This window comes from Trachypithecus francoisi, unplaced genomic scaffold, assembly GCF_009764315.1.
Source record: "Trachypithecus francoisi isolate TF-2019V2 unplaced genomic scaffold, Tfra_2.0 Lachesis_group21, whole genome shotgun sequence".
NCBI classification, from domain to species: domain Eukaryota; kingdom Metazoa; phylum Chordata; class Mammalia; order Primates; family Cercopithecidae; genus Trachypithecus; species Trachypithecus francoisi.
This window is the reverse complement of record NW_022681467.1, coordinates 29200319-29219272: the sequence shown is the minus strand read 5'-3', so window position 1 is coordinate 29219272 and position 18954 is coordinate 29200319. Positions and strand designations below refer to the sequence as shown.

The 18954-nt window shown below is 50.0% G+C and overlaps 1 protein-coding gene across 1 annotated transcript; it reads left to right on the top strand.

The window, feature by feature from the left end:
* The first annotated feature begins 227 nt into the window (after nt 1-227).
* Nucleotides 228-17071, top strand: PXMP4 (peroxisomal membrane protein 4). Its single transcript, XM_033186132.1, has 4 exons — nt 228-564; nt 8282-8344; nt 12518-12716; nt 16285-17071. The coding sequence occupies exons 1-4, from the start codon at nt 452-454 to the stop codon at nt 16546-16548; spliced, it is 639 nt and encodes a 212-aa protein (XP_033042023.1). The 5' UTR covers nt 228-451; the 3' UTR covers nt 16549-17071.
* Nucleotides 17072-18954: the final 1883 nt, after the last annotated feature.

Here is an 18954-nt window from a genome sequence, read left to right as displayed (position 1 = left end):
TGCTCCTCCCTGTATCATCACCTGTCGCCCATTCCAGCTCTAAGCAGGGCGTCTCCTGCTTCTGGAGCCCTCCTTCCAAGTACATGCCTCCTTCCAAACCCACTAGTGAACCGAACATAGCCCAACGGAAAATGCCTTCTGATTGGACAAATCGTGTGTGTGTGTGTGTGTGTGTGTGTGTGTGTGTGTGTGTGTCCTTGGGCGGATCCCACTGTGATTGGTTACAGGCTTTCCTTTCTCTTCCAGTCAGACAACTATCTCGATGAGTGCTATTGCCCCATGACACAAGTACGCTCTCTGATTGGCCTTCCATGCATGAGTGACGGCAGAAACAGCTTATAGACGCCACGACTTGGCGGCGCTACCGAGGGGTTGTGGGCGCTGCAGCTGGACCCTCGGGCTGTCAGTGCGCTTCAAGTTCCGCACCCCGACCCGGTGCGCCGCCCGCACTATGGCAGCCCCGCCGCAGCTGCGGGCTCTGCTTGTAGCCGTCAACGCACTGCTGCGCAAGCGCCGCTACCACGCTGCGTTGGCCGTGCTTAAGGGCTTCCGGAACGGGGCTGTGTGAGTGGGGCCATCGGGCCGGGCTGGGGCTGAGGGATATACTGGCTGGGGTCGGAGGCGCGAGTTCAAAGTCCGACGCCGCAGTGCTGTGTGCCCTGGAGCAATCCTCTTTTGTCTCTAAGTCTCGGAGGTCACTATCTGTGCAATGGGAGCTGGATTTTGGGTTGCGCGCCTTCCCAGCCATGAACTGGGCTACCCACTGCACATTTTCTGGGTCTTCCAACCTTTGCAGCCTGGCCCTCTTGCTTTGACCTCCTCCCATGCCAGCTCCTGTATCCCCTCATTTGGGTTCAGTTCAACTCGCCTCGCGGTGTGCCTTTGAGCCTGACTGGCCTCAACGGCCCTATTTGCACAACGGGGAACTAGGCTCTGGCCTCTAGCTGGCAGGCAGATGCCTCCTGTTTATACTGTCCCCACGAAGCTGCCCATGGACTTGCATCCTGCTTCTCACTCCTCACCTGTAGGACTCCAGCGCCAAGTCCCATTTGGCTAAGGGGCTCCTGGGACTGACAATGAATGTAAAAGAAGCTGCAACTATTCTGGCATTTTACCTGCGAGAGGAGGTCTTGGGGTCATTGCCCTGGCTGATGCCTAGAGGGGAGCTCAGCCTCCTTTAAACCTAGTGCATAACAGCCACCGTTTATTTTTATTTTTATTATTTTATTTTATTTATTTATTCTTTGAAACAGAGTTTCGCTCTGTCGCCCAGGCTGGAGTGCAGTGGCACAATCTCGGCTCACTGCAAGCTCTGCCTCCTGGGTTCACACCATTCTCCTGCCTCAGCCTCTGGAGTAGCTGGGACTACAGGTACCTGTCCCCACGCCTGGCTAATTTTTTATATTTTTTAGTAGAGACGGTGTTTCACCGTGTTAGCTGGGATGGTCTCGATCTCCTGCCCACCTCGGCCTCCCAAAGTGCTGGGATTATAGGCGTGAGCCACTGCACCCGGCCGCCACCGTTTATTGAGGTCCTATAGTGCCAGAACCTGGGACAAAGCAGAGAACAAACCAGAGAAAGTGGTTTGTGTCCCCCGAAATTGGCATCCTAGTGGCAACGTGGGATGGTGGGGAGGATGTGGATGCCTTGGCTTGAACCCTGGTCCCACCTGCTCTGTGATCTGGAGGAAGTCATTTAGCCTCTCTAAGCCTCAATTTCTGTAAAATGGGCATGGTACTAGTACTTATACTATCAGGATTGAGTCAATATGTGTGAAATGCTTAGCACAGGCTGGCCACGGTGGCTCACACCTGTAATCTTAGCACTTTGGGAGGCCGAGGCAGGCGGATTATCTGAGGTCAGGAGTTCGAGACCAGCCTGGCCAACATGGCGAAACCCCGTCTCTACCAAAAATTAGCTGGGTGTGGTAGCAATGTGCCTGTAGTCCCAGCTACATGGGAGGCTGAGGGACAGGAGAACTGTTTGAACCCAGGAAGTGCAGGTTAAGGTGAGCCGAGATTGGGCCACTGTACTCTAGCCTGGGAGACAGAGTGAAACTCCGTCTCAAAAGAAAAAAAAAAAAGAGAAAGAAAGTAAGTTTCACGAGGCCATAACTTTATCTATTTTGTTCCTTGGTGTATTACTAGCACTTAGTATTTAGTAGTTTCTCAAAAATTTATTGAATGAATGAATAAGTGTGCAAGATCAGAATTGCCATTGTCCCCATTTTCCAGATGAAAAGGCTGTAGCTCAGAGGTAGACCCATTGCTCTTGGCCACAGCACTTGGTCAGGGTTGGAGCCAGGATTCAAACCCAAGGATGCCTGGCCCCAGTGCCAGGCTCTTGGTTCCCATGGACACTCGAGTCAGGTAGAACTGGTTCCCACTGGTTCTGGCCAGATTATATCAGCTATTCCTTAATCATCAGTGACCCTTTTGCCAAGTTGTTTCTTTTTTGAGACAGAGTCTTGCTCTGTTGCCACGCTGGAGTATAGTGGCCTATTCTCGGCTCACTGCAAGCTCCATCTCTCGGGTTCAAGCCATTCTCCTGCCTCAGGCTCCTGAGTAGCTGGGACTACAGGTGCCCGCCACCACGCCCGGCTAACTTTTTGTATTTTTTAGTAGAAACAGGGTTTCACTGTGTCAGCCAGGATGGTCTCGATCTCCTGACCTCGTCATCTACCCGCCTCGGCCTCCCAGAGTGCTGGGATTACAGGCGTGAGCCACCACGCCCGGCCCTTTTTGTTTTGTTTTGTTTTTTTTAGACAGGATCTCGCTCTGTCACCCAGGCTGGAGTGCAGTGGTGTGATCTCGCTCCGCTCACTGCAACCTCTGCCTCCCGGATTCAAGCAATTCTCCTGCTTCAGCCTCCCAAGTAGCGGGACTACAGGTGCACACTATCATGCTTGGCTAATTTTTTTGTATTTTTAGTAGAGACGGGTTTCACCATGCTGGCCAGGCTGGTCTCGAATTCCTTATTTTGTGACCACCTGCCTGGGCCTTCCAAAATGCTGGGATTACAGGTGTGAGCCACCGCACCTGGCACCCCCACATATCTTTTTAAAAAGTTTAGGCCGGGCACGGTGGCTCAAGCCTGTAATCCCAGCACTTTGGGAGGCCAAGACGGGCGGATCACGAGGTCAGGAGATCGAGACCATCCTGGCTAACACCGTGAAACCCCGTCTCTACTAAAAAATACAAAAAACTAGCCGGGCGAGGTGGCGGGCGCCTGTAGTCCCAGCTACTCGGGAGGCTGAGGCAGGAGAATGGCGTAAAACCCGGGAGGCGGAGCTTGCAGTGAGCCGAGATCTGGCCACTGCACTCCAGCCTGGGCAATAGAGCGAGACTCCGCCTCAAAAAAAAAAAAAAAAAAGTTTTATGTTGAAATAATTTTAGATTTATAATTTCCTCATTTTACACAATTATTGCTGTACTGCACACACATCTGTACACCTTGCTCTAATAAGTTGTATGTCCAGGCCGGGCGCGGTGGCTCAAGCCTGTAATCCCAGCACTTTGGGAGGCCGAGGTGAGTGGATCACGAGGTCAGGAGATCAAGACCATCCTGGCTAACCTGGTGAAACCCCGTCTCTACTAAAAATACAAAAAACTAGCCGGGCCTGGTGGCGGGTGCCTGTAGTCCCAGCTACTCCGGAGGCTGAGGCGGGAGAATGGCGTGAACCCGGGAGGCGGAGCTTGCAGTGAGCTGAGATCGCACCACTGCACTCCAGCCTGGGCGACACAGCGAGACTCCGTCTCAAAAAAAAATAAAAATAAAAAATAAGTTGTATGTCCATATCAGTGTGCATAAAGTTGCCTCATTCTTTTTTTTTTTTTTTTTTGAGATGGAGTCTTTTTTTTTTTTTTTTTGAGACGGAGTCTTGCTCTGTCGCCCAGGCTGGAGTGCAGTGGCGTGATCTCGGCTCACTGCAAGCTCCGCCTCCCAGGTTCACGCTATTCTCCTGCCTCAGCCTCCTGAGTAGCTGGGACTACAGGCGCCCACCACTGCGCCCAGCTAATTTTTTGTATTTTTAGTAGAGACGGGGTTTCACCATGGTCTCGATCTCCTGCCCTTGTGATCCGCCCACCTCGGCCTCCCAAAGTGCTGGGATTACAGGCGTGAGCCACCGCACCTGGCCAAGAGATGGAGTCTTGCTCTGTTGCTCAGACTGGAGTGCAATGGCACTGTCTCGGCTTACTGCAACCTGCACCTCCCGGGTTCAAGCGATTCTCCTGCCTCAGCCTCCTGAGTAGCTGGGATTACAGGTGTGCACCACCAGGTCCAGCTAATTTTTGTATTTTTAGTAGAGATGGGGTTTCGGTATGTTGGCGAGGCTGGTCTTGAACTCCTGACCTCAAGTGATCCACCCGCCCTGACCTCCCAAAGTGCTGGGATTACAGGCGTGAACAACCACGCTGGGCCCTTTTTTTTTTTTTTTAATTTAAAGATGGGATCTTGCTCTGTCACCCAGGCTGGAGTGCAGTGGTGTGATCATAGCTCACTGTAGCCTTGAACTCTTGGGCTCCAGGAATCCTCGCACCTCAGCCTCCCAAGTAGCTAGGACTATAGGTGCACAACACCAGCTAATTTTTCATACTTTTTATAAAGATGGAGTATCACTACGTTGCCCAGGCTGGTCTCAAGCTCCCGGCTTAAGCGGTCTACCCACCTCAGCCTCCTAAATGCTGGGATTACAGACGTGAGTCACTGCACCTGGCCAAATTTTTTATTTTTTGTAGAGATGGGGTCTCACCATGTTGCCCAGGCTGGTGTTGAACTCCTAGCCTTAAGCAGTCCTCCTTCCTTGGCCTCCCAGAGTGCTAGGATTACAGGCATGAGCCACTGCACCCAGCCTTGGACACAGATTTGATTCTAGTCTTTTGTTTTTTCAAACAAGCCTGCAGTGAACATTCATGTATATTTGGGGAGACAATAGTATGTGGCTCATGACCATTGTCTCAAGGGGGCTGTCCAGGATTTTTAGACCTTGTAGCCTGGTAAGACCGGGGTCAGTACATGGAGAACTTAGTCAGGGATAGGGGTAGGGGTGGAAGTGTCCAATAAAGAATAAAAAAAGAAGAGATACTAACATTGACTGAGCTAGGAACTTCTACATGTGCGTAACTGCCAAAAGCCATTCTGTAAAATGGAGAATACCTTTTGTTGATGGGAAAAGGGAGGTTCAGAGAGGTTAACTGATTTATCCAAGTTCACACAGCAAAACATGGCAGGGCTTTGACATCAAATACCACTGTCTTTCTACTATTCATTTGAGTATAGTTAAAACAATGAAAGTAAACATGGTCACATCATTCCTAGATCCCTAAATGAGGAGGAGAAAGGAGGGGTGGGGGAAGAGGTTTGAATCTTGAAAAGAGGCAATTATGTAACATTTAAAATATTTAATAATTTTAAAAGCAATGCTTAATCAGATAATTTTGGAAGTATAGAAAAGTTTAAAAAGCAAGCAAAAATTTTATATTCCTCCAGTGCAGTGGGCATTGCTAATAACAGTGGCATATTTCCTTCTAGTTTTTTAAATTTTATTTTTGTTTTTGAGACAGAGTCTTAGTCTGCTGCCCAGGCTGGAGTGCAGTGGCACAATCTTGACTCCCTGCAGCCTCCGCCTCCCGGGTTCAAGAGATTCTCCTGCCTCAGCCTCCCGAGTAGCTGGGAATATAGTTGCCTGCCACCATAGCCAGCTAATATTTGTAGTATTTTTAGTAGAGACAGGTTTCACCATGTTGTCCAGGCTAGTCTCAAACTCCTGACCTCAAATGATCTGCCGACTTTGGCCTTACAAAATGTCCTTTGTATGCATTTTTACAAAGTTGAGGTCCTCCTTTGTATAATAGTTAGAAAGAGGTACAGTGTTACCTAACAGCTGTTTTAGGGAATTTGTTAACTTTAAGATGAGCCAAGCTGAAAATAGAACCCTCTAGAAATGACATTGTCATGGGTAAAGGCTGTTCTGGCATCGGTCAGTCAACAGTTATTTATCAAGCACATGTTATTTGTCAGGTACCATGTGGGGTGCTAGGGACTATGCAGATGACAAGCCAGACACATTCCCTGTCTTCACAGAGCCCACAGTCTAGCACAGGAAAGAGATCATTATAATAGAATAAATACGGCCGGGCGCGGTGGCTCAAGCCTGTAATCCCAGCACTTTGGGAGGCTGAGACGGGCGGATCACGAGGTCAGGAGATTGAGATGATCCTGGCTAACATGGTGAAACCCCGTCTCTACTAAAAAATACAAAAAACTAGCCGGGCGAAGTGGCAGGCACCTGTAGTCCCAGCTACTCCGGAGGCTGAGGCAGGAGAATGGTGTAAACCCGGGAGGCGGAGCTTGCAGTGAGCTGAGATCCAGCCACTGCACTCCAGCCTGGGCGACAGAGTAAGACTCCGTCTCAAAAAAAAAAAAAAAAAAAAAAGAATAAATACTTAATAGCCGAGTCATTAAACTGGGAAGATGAAGTGCTGGAGAGAAGTTTTGGCATCTGTGGCAATGAAAAATTGCGCAAACCTAGGCTGGAGTTTCAGGAGGCCTTTACAGAGGGCCCAGCTGAGACTGGAAGGCTGAGGGAAGGTGACTGGGGAGGAGCACGCCAGGTAGTGGGAACCGCCAGGACAAAGCCAGGAGCAGAGAAGGACCTGATGTGTCAGACGCAGTCCAGGAAGGACAGTGTGGCTGGAGCAGCAGAGGAGAGCTCTGGGGTGAGGGTGGGAGCAGTGAGCAGGGGCCAAGGCTGTAGCACTTTCAAGGTTGCAGGGAGGAGCTTGGAATTTGTTCTGTGAGTAGTGGAAAGATGTTAGAGGATTTTAAGCTTGGAGTGATGTGATGAGATTGATGTTTTTAAAAGATGAGACTGGCTAGGACGGGCAGGGTGGCTCACGCTTGTAATCCCAGCACTTTGGGAGGCTGAGGCGAGCGGATCACCTGACGTCGGGAGTTCGAGACCAGCCTGACCAACAGGGAGAAACCCCATCTCTACTAAAAATACAAAATTAGCCGGGCATGGTGGCATATGCCTGTAATTCCAGCTACGTGGGAGACTGAGGCAGGAGAATTGCTTGAACCTGGGAGGCGGAGGTTGCAGTGAGCCGAGATCACGCCATTGCACTCCAGGCTGAGCAACAAGAGCAAAACTCCATCTCCAGAAAAAAAAAAAGATGAGACTGGCTGCAGTGAGAATGTCAGGATGGAGCAGAGGGAGCAATTCCACAAAGCCAGTTGAGCAAGGATGGTGGACCTTTTACATGTACCATCTCCTTCTATCAAAATTATAGAGCCGGGCACGGTGGCCACGCCTGTAATCCCAGCACTTTGGGAGGCCAAGGCGGGCGGATCACCTGAAGTCAGGAGTTCGAGACTAGCCTGAGCGATGTGGAGAAACCTTGTCTCTACTAAAAATACAAAAATTAGCCGGGTGTGGTGGCGTGTGCCTGTAATCCCAGCTACTCAGGAGGCTGAGGCAAGATAATTGCCTGAACCAGGGAGGTGGAGGTTACAGTAAGCCAAGATCATACCAGTGCACTCCAGCCTGGGCTACAGAGAGAGACTCTGTCTCAGAAAAGAAAAAAGAAATTACAACGAGCCCTCTGAGGTTTAACATCCCTTTTTAAGGTTGGCAGATCACCTGAGGTCAGGAGTTCCAGACCAGCCTGGGCAACATGGTGAAACCCCATCTCTACTAAAAATACAAAAATTAGTCTAGCATGGTGGCTGGCACCTGTAATCCCAGCTACTCGGGAGGCTGAGGCAAGAGAATTGCTTGAACCCAGGAGGCGGAGGCTACAGTGAGCCAAGATTGCACCACTGTACTCCAGCCTGGGCGATGGAGCGAGACTCCATCTCAAAAAACAAACAAAAAACATCCCTTTTGATGCTGATCATGATGGCACACACCTGTAGTCTCAGCTACTCAGGGAGCTGAGGCTGGAGGATCGCTGGAGCCCAGGAGTTCAGGGCTACAGTGAGCTATGATCGTACCACTGCACACCAGCCTGGGAGACAGAATGAGGCTCTGTTGCTGAATAATTAAAAATAACATCCCTTTTTATGGTGCGGAAACTGAGGCTCAGAGGAGTTAAAGGACATGCCTGAGACCATACTACCAGGAAGTATCAGAGCCAGGATTTGCATCCAGCATGATTTCCCCTCCCAAAGTGGTGTCAGAATTTGGGATGGGGAGAGAGAACAAAGGGTCAAAAGGAGAGCCCAAAAAGAAAGTGCAACACAGTGACGTTATAGTAACTGTTTTCTTCTGTTTCTACAGCTATGGAGCCAAAATCCGGGCCCCTCATGCACTGGTCATGACCTTTCTCTTCCGGAATGGCAGGTACACATCCCTCAAACTGGGAGAGAAGGTAGTCAGCCCTCAGTGCCAGGACAGTCGTAATAGCTTCTTAGCTGGGTCTACCCTGTCCCCCCCATCACGCCTCCTACAGTTCAACTCTTTTTTTCTTTATTTCTTTTTTTTGTTGTTGAGATGGAGTCTCTCTCTGTTGCCCAGGCTGGAGTGCAGTGGTGATCTTGGTTCACTGCAACCTCCGCCTCTGGGAATCAAGCGATTCTCCTGCTTCAGTCTCCTGAGTAACTGGGACTACAGGCACCCGCCACCAGGCCCAGCTAATTTTTTTTTTTTTTTTTTTTTTTTTTTTGAGGCGGAGTCTCGCTCTGTCGCGGGACTGGAGTGCAGTGGCCAGATCTCAGCTCACTGCAAGCTCCGCCTCCCGGGTTTATGCCATTCTCCTGCCTCAGCCTCCCGAGTAGCTGGGACTACAGGCGCCCGCCATCTCGCCCGGCTAGTTTTTGTATTTTTAGTAGAGACGGGGTTTCACCGTGTTAGCCAGGATGGTCTCGATCTCCTGACCTCGTGATCCGCCCGTCTGGCCTCCCAAAGTGCTGGGATTACAGGCTTGAGCCACCGCGCCCGGCCTGGGCCCAGCTAATTTTTGCATTTTTAGTAGAGATGGGGTTTCACCATATTGGCCAGGCTGGTCTTGAACTCACGACTTCAGGTGATCAGCTGCCTGGGCCTCCCACAGTGCTGGGATTACAGGTGTGAGTCACCGTGCCTGGCCCTAAAGTCCAACTGTGATCCCATTATCCCTGCTTGAAAACTCCCTGTGCCCTTCAAGGAAGCCCAGCTTCCAGGCCTGGCCTTCAGTGCCTTCTGCAGTCTGGCCTCAGCAGATGCCTTTGGCACACAGAACTCACTGCCATTCCATGCACATGCCATGTGTAGCTCCACCTGCACACGTCTGCTCATGCAGCAGTCACGCCAGGAGAGCCTTTGGCTTGCACTCCACCTTTACTTCCCTCCTGGCAATCCAGACCAGTTCTCTGAGGATCACTTCCTCCTCAAAGCTCCCTGATCTCTCGTCTCTTGCTCAAGCCTCTTTACCTTCCTCTCATTTCCCGTAGCTCTTCCCTCAAGGCACTTCTCAGAAAACGGGTTGCAGTCCAGTGTTTAATGCATACAGGCTCACGTGGAATGTACAGGAATCATGCACTGCTAGCCTCCAGGCCAACTCCAACTTGCAAGATGTGCTCATTTTGTATTTTTATCTTATTTATTTGTTTGTTTTGTTTTTGTTGTCCTCCAAGTCATTTTTAAAAAAACTGAACTCATGTGTATTCAACAGGTGTTTATTGAGCATCTGCTATGTGCCAGACACTGTTCTAAGTACTGGGGATACAGCAGTGAACAAAACAGGCAGTGACTCCTGCTGACATTCTAACAGGGGGTGGCAGAAAATAAACCTAGTAAGGAGAGTTTGTGGTATGTTAGAAGGTGATACGGTTATGGAAAAGTGAAATTACAGCAGGGAAAAAGGGAAAGGGCATCAGAAGTGCTGAGGGGACAGGTTGCAGAATTAAATAGGGAAGGCCTCTATGAGAAAGTGACACTGGAGTAAAGACTTGAAGGAGACAGAGTTGTCCAGGTGGATATGAGGGGAAAGAGTGTTCCAGGCCACGGGCATAGCCAGTGCAAAGGCCTTGAGGTAGGATCCTGCCTGATAAGTGTGAAGAGGCTAAAGCAGAGGGACGGAAGGGGAGAGAGGACAGAGAGGCGGGTCACAGCTTGACCTGGGTCAGTCCTCTCCAGCTTTGGGTCATAGAGAGGAATTTGGCTTTTCCTTTAAGTGCAATGGGAAATTGTTGTAAGATTTTGAGCAGGGCTGCACCATTATTTGACTTACGTGTTAACAGCGTGAGGGTTAAGAATTTGCTGCCAGGCTAGGCACAGTGGCTCATGCCTGTAATCCCAACACTTTGGGAGGCCGAGGTGGGTGGTACACTTGAGGTCAGGAGTTCCAGACCAGCCTGGCCAACATGGCAAAACCTTGTCTCTACCAAAAAATACAAAGATTAGGTTGGGCACAGTGGCTCACGCCCATAATCCCAACAGTTTGGAAAGCTGAGGCAGGCAAATCGTGAGGTCAGGAGATCAAGACCACCCTGGCCAACATGGTGAAACCCTGTCTCTACTAAAAATACAAAAATTAGCTGGGCATGGCAGCACACGCCTGTGGTCCCAGCTACTCAGAAGGCCAAGGCAGGAGAATTGCTTGAACCTGAGAGGCGGAGGTTGCAGTGAGCCGAGATCACGATACTGCACTCCAGCTTGGGCACACCTGTAGTCCCAGCTACTCGGGAGGTTGAGGCAAGAGAATCGCACAAATCCAGGAGGAGAGGTTGCAGTAAGCCCAGATCATGCCACTGGACTCCAGCCTGGGCAACAGAGCTAGACTCCATTTCAGAGAAAAAAAAAATTGCTGCCAGGTTAAGAACAGATTGGTGTGTGGGGGGGGGGAGCGGGGCCACCCAAGGGCAGAAGCAGGTTCCCTCCAGGAGGCTGTGGCAGTGATGCAAGTGAGCCAATGTCGGGCTTGGACCTCAGTGGTGCTGGTGCAGGTGAGAAGAGTGGTCAGTCTCTAGACACATTTTGAAGGCAGGGTTAGTGCCAACATTTAAAAACTGGTAGATTCCACATGGAAATCGAGCTTTCCTGCCTTAGGACTGGCAACACTGGGGCCTGTGTTTGCATGGGATGACAGCCAGCTGCTCCCGGCTATCCCCAGCCACCTGGAAGATTTCCCTGTGGACCCTCTCACTCATTCAGGGTCCTCGTCCAGCTTTAAGGGCACCTGAGTTTGCCATTCCTGAATTGGGAGGAGTAAACTCTGTTCTTTCTCTGTGTTGTCCTTGCTGCCCCCTAGTGATTTTTATTTTTTCTAAAATTTTTAGAGACAAGGAATCTGTCACCCAGACTGGAGTGCTGTTGCGCAATCATGGTTCACTGCAGACTCAAGCAAACCTCCTTCCTCAGCCTCCCGAGTAGCGGGAACTACAGGCATGTGCCACCACACCAGGCTAATTTTTTCTTTATTTTTTTTATAGAGATGAGGTCTCATTATGTTGCCCAGGCTGGTCTGAAACTCCTGGGCTCAAGGAATCTGCCCGTGTTGGCCTCCCAAAGTGCTGGGATGACAGGTGTGAGCCACAGGTGTGAGCTACTGTGTCTGGCCTCCTAGTAATTATTTATTTATTTATTTATTTATTTATTTTAAGGTAGAGTCTCTCTCTGTCACCCAGGCTAGAATGCAGTGGCGCCTACTCAGCACAGCCTCCCAAAGTGTTGGGGTTATAGGCGTGAGCCACTGCACTGCACCTGACCTCTAGTGATTTTTAAGAGATAAAAAGAATAGCCTCCTCTATTTAAATGTTCACTTCTCAGGATAAAGACCAAACTCAGCATGGCCCCACTGCCTCTGCCCTGCACCCACCCCACAAACTCTCTGGTTCTCTGCCCATGGCCACTGTGGCTTCTCTCTGCTCCTTTCCTCATACTCTTTGCCCCTCCTGTGGGCCTGGCACATGCTGAGCCCTCTGCCTGGGATGCAGCTCCCCTCCCCCCTTGACCTCCTTAACTTCTCCTCATCAGGAAGATCCCAGCACCATCTCTTGTCAAGGTCAAAGTTCTTTTTGTGATTATTTATTTCACATTTTCCTCTCCCAGTAGATCATAAGCCCCTGAGGGCGGCGACCAGATCTGTTTCTTCTCAGAATTGTATCCCCAGATCCAGCACATGGCAGACACTCACTCCTTCACTTCTTCACATTTTTACTCAAAAAAACATGTATTAAGCACCTACTATGTGCCAGGCCCTGCAGATGAACAAGCCAGATCCAGACACCACCCTCCTGTAGCTGCTACTGGGGTGGGGGAAGATAATAAATGTCCGTTGGTGACCATAGCTAGGAAGGAGAAGAAAATTAGGGTCAGGACAGGATGTGATGGGTATTCTGTTCTGTAGGGTGATCAGGGAAGGTCTCCTTGGGGAAGTGGCACTGAGTCAAGGCCTGAATCAAGGGAGAGAGCATGAAGGGTAGAGGCTGGTGACTGAGCATTACTCTGAGCTCTCCGGCAGGTTGTTAGACATGCCCAGTGCTCAGTGGGGCTGCTGAGCCTGCACTCATGCCTGGGGCGCCTGTGTTTGTGCAGCCTCCAGGAGAAGCTGTGGGCCATCCTGCAGGCCACGTATATGCACTCCTGGAACCTGGCATGGTTTGTGTTCACCTACAAGGGTCTCCGTGCCCTGCAGTCCCGCATACAAGGCAAGACCTACCCAGCGCACGCATTCCTGGCGGCCTTCCTCGGGGGTATCCTGGTGTTTGGAGAAAACAATAACATCAACAGCCAGGTAAAGATCCTCCCGAGGTAGGGGTGGTGAGGGGGGCCTGGTTCAGCACAGAGGTGGGGGTGACAGAATGGGGAGTGGTTCAGTACAGAGGTGGAGTGACAGAAGGGGCGTGATTCAGTACAAAGGTAGGGGTGATGGAAGGGGGAGTGGTTCAGTACAGAGGTGGGGGTGACGGAAGAGGGCGTGGTTCAGTGTAGAGGTGGGGGTGGGGGAAGAGGGCATGATTCAGTATAGAGGTAGGAGTGGGGGAACTGGCGTGATTCAGTGTAGAGGTGGGAGTGGGGGAAGGGGTGTGGTTCAGTGTAGAAGTGGGAGTGGGGGGAAGGGCGTGGTTCAGTGTAGAGGTAGGAGTGGGGGAAGGGATGTGGTTCTGTATAGAGGTAGGAGTGGGGGAAGGGCGTGGTTCTGGATAGAGGTTGGGAGTGGGGGAAGGGATGTGGTTCAGTGTAGCGTTATGAGTGGGGGAAGGGGTGTGGTTCAGTGTAGAGGTTGGAGTGGAGGAAGGGGTGTGGTTCAGTGTAGAGTTATGAGTGGGGGAAGGGCGTGGTTCAGTGTAGAGGTAGGCGTGGGAGAAGGGCGTGGTTCTGTATACAGGTAGAGGTAGGGGAAGGGGCGTGGTTCAGTGTAGAGGTAGGAGTGGGGGAAGAGGTGTGGTTCTATATAAAGGTGGGGGGTAAGGGCGTGGTTGTGGATTAGGGTGGGAGTGGGGGAAAGGGCATGGTTCTGGATAGAGGTGGGAGTGGGGGAAGGGGTGTGGTTCAGTGTAGAGTTATGAGTGGGGGAAGGGGCGTGGTTCTGTGTAGAGGTAGGAGTGGGGTATAGGGCGTGGTTCAGTGTAGTTAGGAGCCGGGAAAGGAGTGTGGTTCAGTGTGGAGGTGGGAGTTGGGGAAGGGGCCTGGTTCCGTGTAGAGGTAGGGGTAGGGGAAGGGGACGTGGTTCAGTGTAGGGTGGGGGTGGGGGAAGGGCGTGGTTCAGTGTAGGGTGGGGGTGGGGGAAGGGGCGTGGTTCAGTGTAGAGGTGGTGGGAGAAGGCGTGGTTCAGTATAGAGGTGGGGGTGGGGGAAGGGGCGTGGTTTCATATAGAGGTAAGGGTGGTGAAGGGGCCTGGTTCGGTGTAGAGATGGGAGTGGGGAGGGGGCGTGGTTCAGTGTAGAAGTGAGGGTGTGAGGAAGGGACGTGGTTCTGTATAGAGGTAGTGCTAGGGGAGGGGGCCCTGGTTCTGTATAGAGGTTGGGGTGGAGGTGATGAAGATGATAAGCTCTTGGCTCTTTTACATGTCTGAGGTCTGTGACTCACCAGTCCCTCTGTGACCTTGGAAGGTCACTTCCCTCTCAGTTTTTCCATCTGTAATTTCATGGTTCCCAAAAATCAATGCATGTGCTGCTCTCTGGGGCAGAGATTGTTTTTTTTTTTTTTTTTTTTTTTTTTGAGACAGAGTCTGGCTCTGTCGCCCAGGCTGGAGTGTGGTGGCGGGATCTCGGCTCACTGCAAGCTCCGCCTCCCGGGTTTACGCCATTCTCCTGCCTCCGCCTCCCAAGTAGCTGGGACTACAGGCGCCCGCCTCGTCGCCCGGCTAGTTTTTTGTATTCTTTAGTAGAGACGAGGTTTCACCGTATTAGCCAGGATGGTCTCGATCTCCTGACCTTGTGATCCGCCCATCTCGGCCTCCCAAATTGCTGGGATTACAGGCTTGAGCCACCGCGCCCGGCCCAGAGATTGTTTTTGAAAACCGCTCTGTAGTGAAATGAGGGGAAAAAATGACCCTGAAGTAAGGTTTTCATAAAAGAAAACTTAATACACTCTTAAAAACTCTCTCTTATTCTGTGACTTGTCCTTTTTCTGGGTTAAAATTCCATTTTGCTATGAGATGATGATGAATAAGAGACTAAATGCTAGTTATTGGGTTTTGTTCTGTTTTGTTTTTATTGAGACAGAGTCTTCCTCTGTTGCCCAGGCTGGAGTGCAGTGGCACGATCTAGGCTCATTCCAGCAACCTCCACTTCCCAGGTTCAAGCGTTTGTCCTATCTCAGCCTCCCAAGTAGCTGGGGGGACTACAAGCGCCTGCCACCATGCCAGCTAATTTTTGTATTTTTAGTAGAGATGGGGTTTCACCATATTGGTCAGACTTGTCTCAAACTCCTGACCTCACGTGGTGCCCCCCTTGGTCTCGCAAAGTATAGCGTGAGCCACTGCACCTGGCGGAATGCTAGTTGTTTTTTAATGTTCTTTGGCAACCTGAAAAGTTGGCAGCCTCTCTCTACTTGCCTCCCTCAAATTTCTTAAATATTTTTAAATTGTAAAAATATTTTTTAGGACAGGCATGGTGGCTCGTGCCGGTAATCCCATCTCCATTAAAAATGCAAAAAAATTAGGCATGGTGGCACACGCCTATAGTCTCAGCTGCTTGGGAATCTGAGGCAGGAGAATCGCTTGAACCAGGGAGGCAGAGGTTGCAGTGGGCCAAGATGGTGCCACTGCTCTCCAGCCAGGGTGACAGCGAGACTCTGTCTCAAAAAAAAAAATTAAAAAAAAATTTAACCATTTTTTAACCGTAATTTTTATTGGCTATCACATATAATCCCAACACTTTGGCATGCTGAGGCGGGAGGACTGCTTGAGGGCAGGAGTTTGAGACAGCTGGGGCAACAGAGCAAGACCCCATCTCTAAAGTTTTATTTTATTATTATTATTATTTTTTTTTTTTTTTTTTTTTGAGACAGAGTCTCGCTCTATCGCCCAGGCTGGAGTGCAGTGGCTGGATCTCAGCTCACTGCAAGCTCCGCCTCCTGGGTTTACGCCATTCTCCTGCCTCAGCCTCCCGAGTAGCTGGGACTACAGTCGCCCGCCACCACGCCCGGCTAGTTTTTTGTATTTTTTAGTAGAAACGGGGTTTCACGGTGTTAGCCAGGGTGGTCTCGATCTCCTGACCTCGTGATCCACCCGTCTCGGCCTCCCAAAGTGCTGGGATTACAGGCTTGAGCCACCGCGCCCGGCTATTATTATTTTTTAACTACATCCAAAGTAAGCTGAAGAAAAGAAGCAATAAAAATTAGTGCAGAAAACGGGCTGGCACTGTGGCTTACACCTGTAATCCCAGCACTTTGGAAGGCTGAGGTGGGCGGATTATCTGAGGTCAGGAGTTCAGGACCATCCTGGCCAACGCGGTGAAACCCTATCTCTACTAAAAATACAAAAATTAGCTGGGCGTAGTGGACAACACCTGTAATCCCAGCTACTCTGGAGGCTGAGGCAGTAGAATCGCTTGAACCTAGGAGGCAGAGGTTGCAGTGAGCCGAGATCCAGTAAGCCCACTCCAGCCTGGGCGATAGGGCCAGATTCCATCTCAGAAAAAAAAATAAAAAATTTAGTGCAGAAATCAATGAAATTGAAAACACGAAATCAATAGAGAAAAGGAACTAAACCAAAAGTTGATTGTTTGAAGAGATAAATAAAATAAACCCTTAGCCAGGCTCACTAAGAAAAAAAGAGAAATGAAACATTAATATCAAAAACAAAAGAGGGACATCACTACTGATCACCAGTAATTCCCATCATTCCCTCTTTGCAGATCAACATGTACCTGTTGTCACGTGTCCTGTTTGCCCTGGGCCGCCTGGCTGTAGAGAAGGGCTACATCCCTGAACCCAGGTGGGACCCGTTCCCGCTGCTCACCGCAGTGGTGTGGGGGCTGGTGCTGTGGCTCTTTGAGTATCACCGATCCACCCTGCAGCCCTCGCTGCAGTCCTCCATGACCTACCTCTATGAGGACAGCAATGTATGGCATGGCATCTCAGACTTCCTCATCTATAACAAGAGCCGCCCCTCCAATTAATGCAGCCCTGAGGTGTCTGGCTGTGGCTCAAGATGTGGCTCCATGCAGACCCTCCCAAAGGATCCTGCCTTCTCAAGATCATGGAGCTCAGACTCCAACTGGTGTCATCCCAGGTTCCATTTGCCGAAGTAAAAACACTGATTTTCAAATCCTAGTGGGTACCTTTGTATGGTGGTACGAGTGGCCAAATCAGGCTGAGGAATCTAGGGCTTGGTTCCAGCTGTGCAGCTGACTTCTGTGAGACTGGGGCCAGCCACACCACCCTCTAGGCCTCAGGGGTCATGGAGCTCAGAGGAGGGCCCTGAGGTCTCTTTCTGGTGGGAATGTTCATTCTTCAACTGTTCTTATATCACAGAGGGCTCCTTGCTGGTGGGCAGTGGGTTATAAATACTTTTTAAAAAACACTTAAGTTCCTTATCTCAGATGTTGTTCTATTGGAGAAGTTCTAGAGTCCCACTGTCCAATAGAAACACGTGAGCCATATATATAATTAAAATGTTTCTAGTAGCCACATTACAAAAAAGTAGAAGGCTGGCCACTGTGGCTCACTCCTGTAATCCCAGAACTTTGGGAGGCCGAGGCGGGTAGATCACTTGAGCTCAGGAGCTTGAGACCAGTGTGGGCAACATGGTGAAACCCAGTTTTTACAAAAAATACAAAAAAATTAGCCGGGTTCCATCACCTGTGGTTCCAGCTGAGGTGGGAGGATCATTTGAGCCTGTGAGGTCAAGGCTACAGTGAGCAAAGATCACGCCACTGCACTCCAGCCTGGGCGACAGTGAGACCATGTCTCACCAAAAAAAAAAAAAAAAAAAAAAGTGAGACTAATCTTAACTGTATACTTTAACACGAATTTCTAGAAGCTATTTAAACATATAATTAACATAATTAGATATTTTATACTCTTTTTTGTATTAAGTATTCAAAGTTGGGTGTATGTTTTGCCACCCACATTTTCAGGGCCTAGTAGCCACATGTGGCTAGTGGCTGCTATGATGGGCAACACAGATATAGAACACTTGTATCCTCACAGAAGATTCTAGTGGACAGTGCAGATCTAGAGCTAGAGGACATGGGTTTGAGTCCCCACTCCCCCACTGTGTAACCTTGGGGAAGGTTCTGGACCTCTCAGAGCCTCAATTTATCATAAAATGAGGATAATCATAATGCCCTGGTCTTCACTGGACTTGTGCAACTACCACTGCTCCACTACTTCTAATTACTTTCATTTAGTGCATTCATACTCCCACTTGGGTGTTTTCCATTATTATTATTATTATTATTTTAAGTAGTGACAGGGTCTCACTCTGTCACCAGGGCTAGTCTCAACCTCCTAGCCTCAAGCAATCTTCCTGCCTCAGCCTCCCAAAGTGCTATGATTACAGGCATGAGCCACTGCCCCAGCCTGCACATTTTTTTTTTTTTTTTTTGAGACAGAGTCTCGCTGTGTCTCCCAGGCTGGAGTGCAGTGGCCAGATCTCAGCTCACTGCAAGCTCCGCCTCCTGGGTTCACACCATTCTCCTGCCTCAGCCTCCCGAGTAGCTGGGACTACAGGCGCCCGCCACCTCGCCCGGCTAGTTTTTTTGTATTTTTTAGTAGAGACGAGGTTTCACCGTGTTAGCCAGGATGGTCTCGATCTCCTGACCTCGTGATCCGCCCATCTCGGCCTCCCAAAGTGCTGGGATTACGGGCTTGAGCCACCGCACCTGGCTGCCTGCACATATTTTTAAACCATACAGTGGCCTTGTAAATGTATGTTTTGGTCCCCATTTTACAGATGTAGAAACTGAGGGTCAGGCCGGGTGTGGTGACTCATGCCTGTAATCCCAGCACTTTGGGAGGCTGAAGCAGGCAGATCACCTGAGGTCAGGAGTTCTTGACCAGCCTGGCCAACATGGTGAAACCCCATCTCTACTAAAAATACAAAAATTAGTCAGGCGTGGTGGCACATCCCTGTAATCCCAGCTACTTGGGAGGCTGAGGCAGGAGAATCACTTGAACCTGGGAGGCAGAGGCTGCAGTGAGCCGAGATCACGCCACTGCACTCCAGCTTGGGGCACAGAGCGAGACTGTGTCAGAAAAGAAAAGAAAGGAAAGGAAAGGAAAAAGGAAAAGAAACTGAGAATCAGAAAGGGGAGTAACTTGCCCAAGGTAATACAACTAGTGTAACAGCCAAATCAAGATTTGAACTCAGAATCTGATTTTAAAGCCCATGTTTTTTTCAGTGCCTTGTTTCAAATTTAGAAACCTAAGCCATGCTATGCAAGCTCATTATAGGATATGGGCCAGAAAGGGGTACAAATTCAAATGCCCACAGGGGCCCACAATGACATAGTGCTATGCAATGGGGAGTGATGGGAACGTGCGGGAACCGGAGACTTGTGTGCCAGTCTGATTTTTTCTTT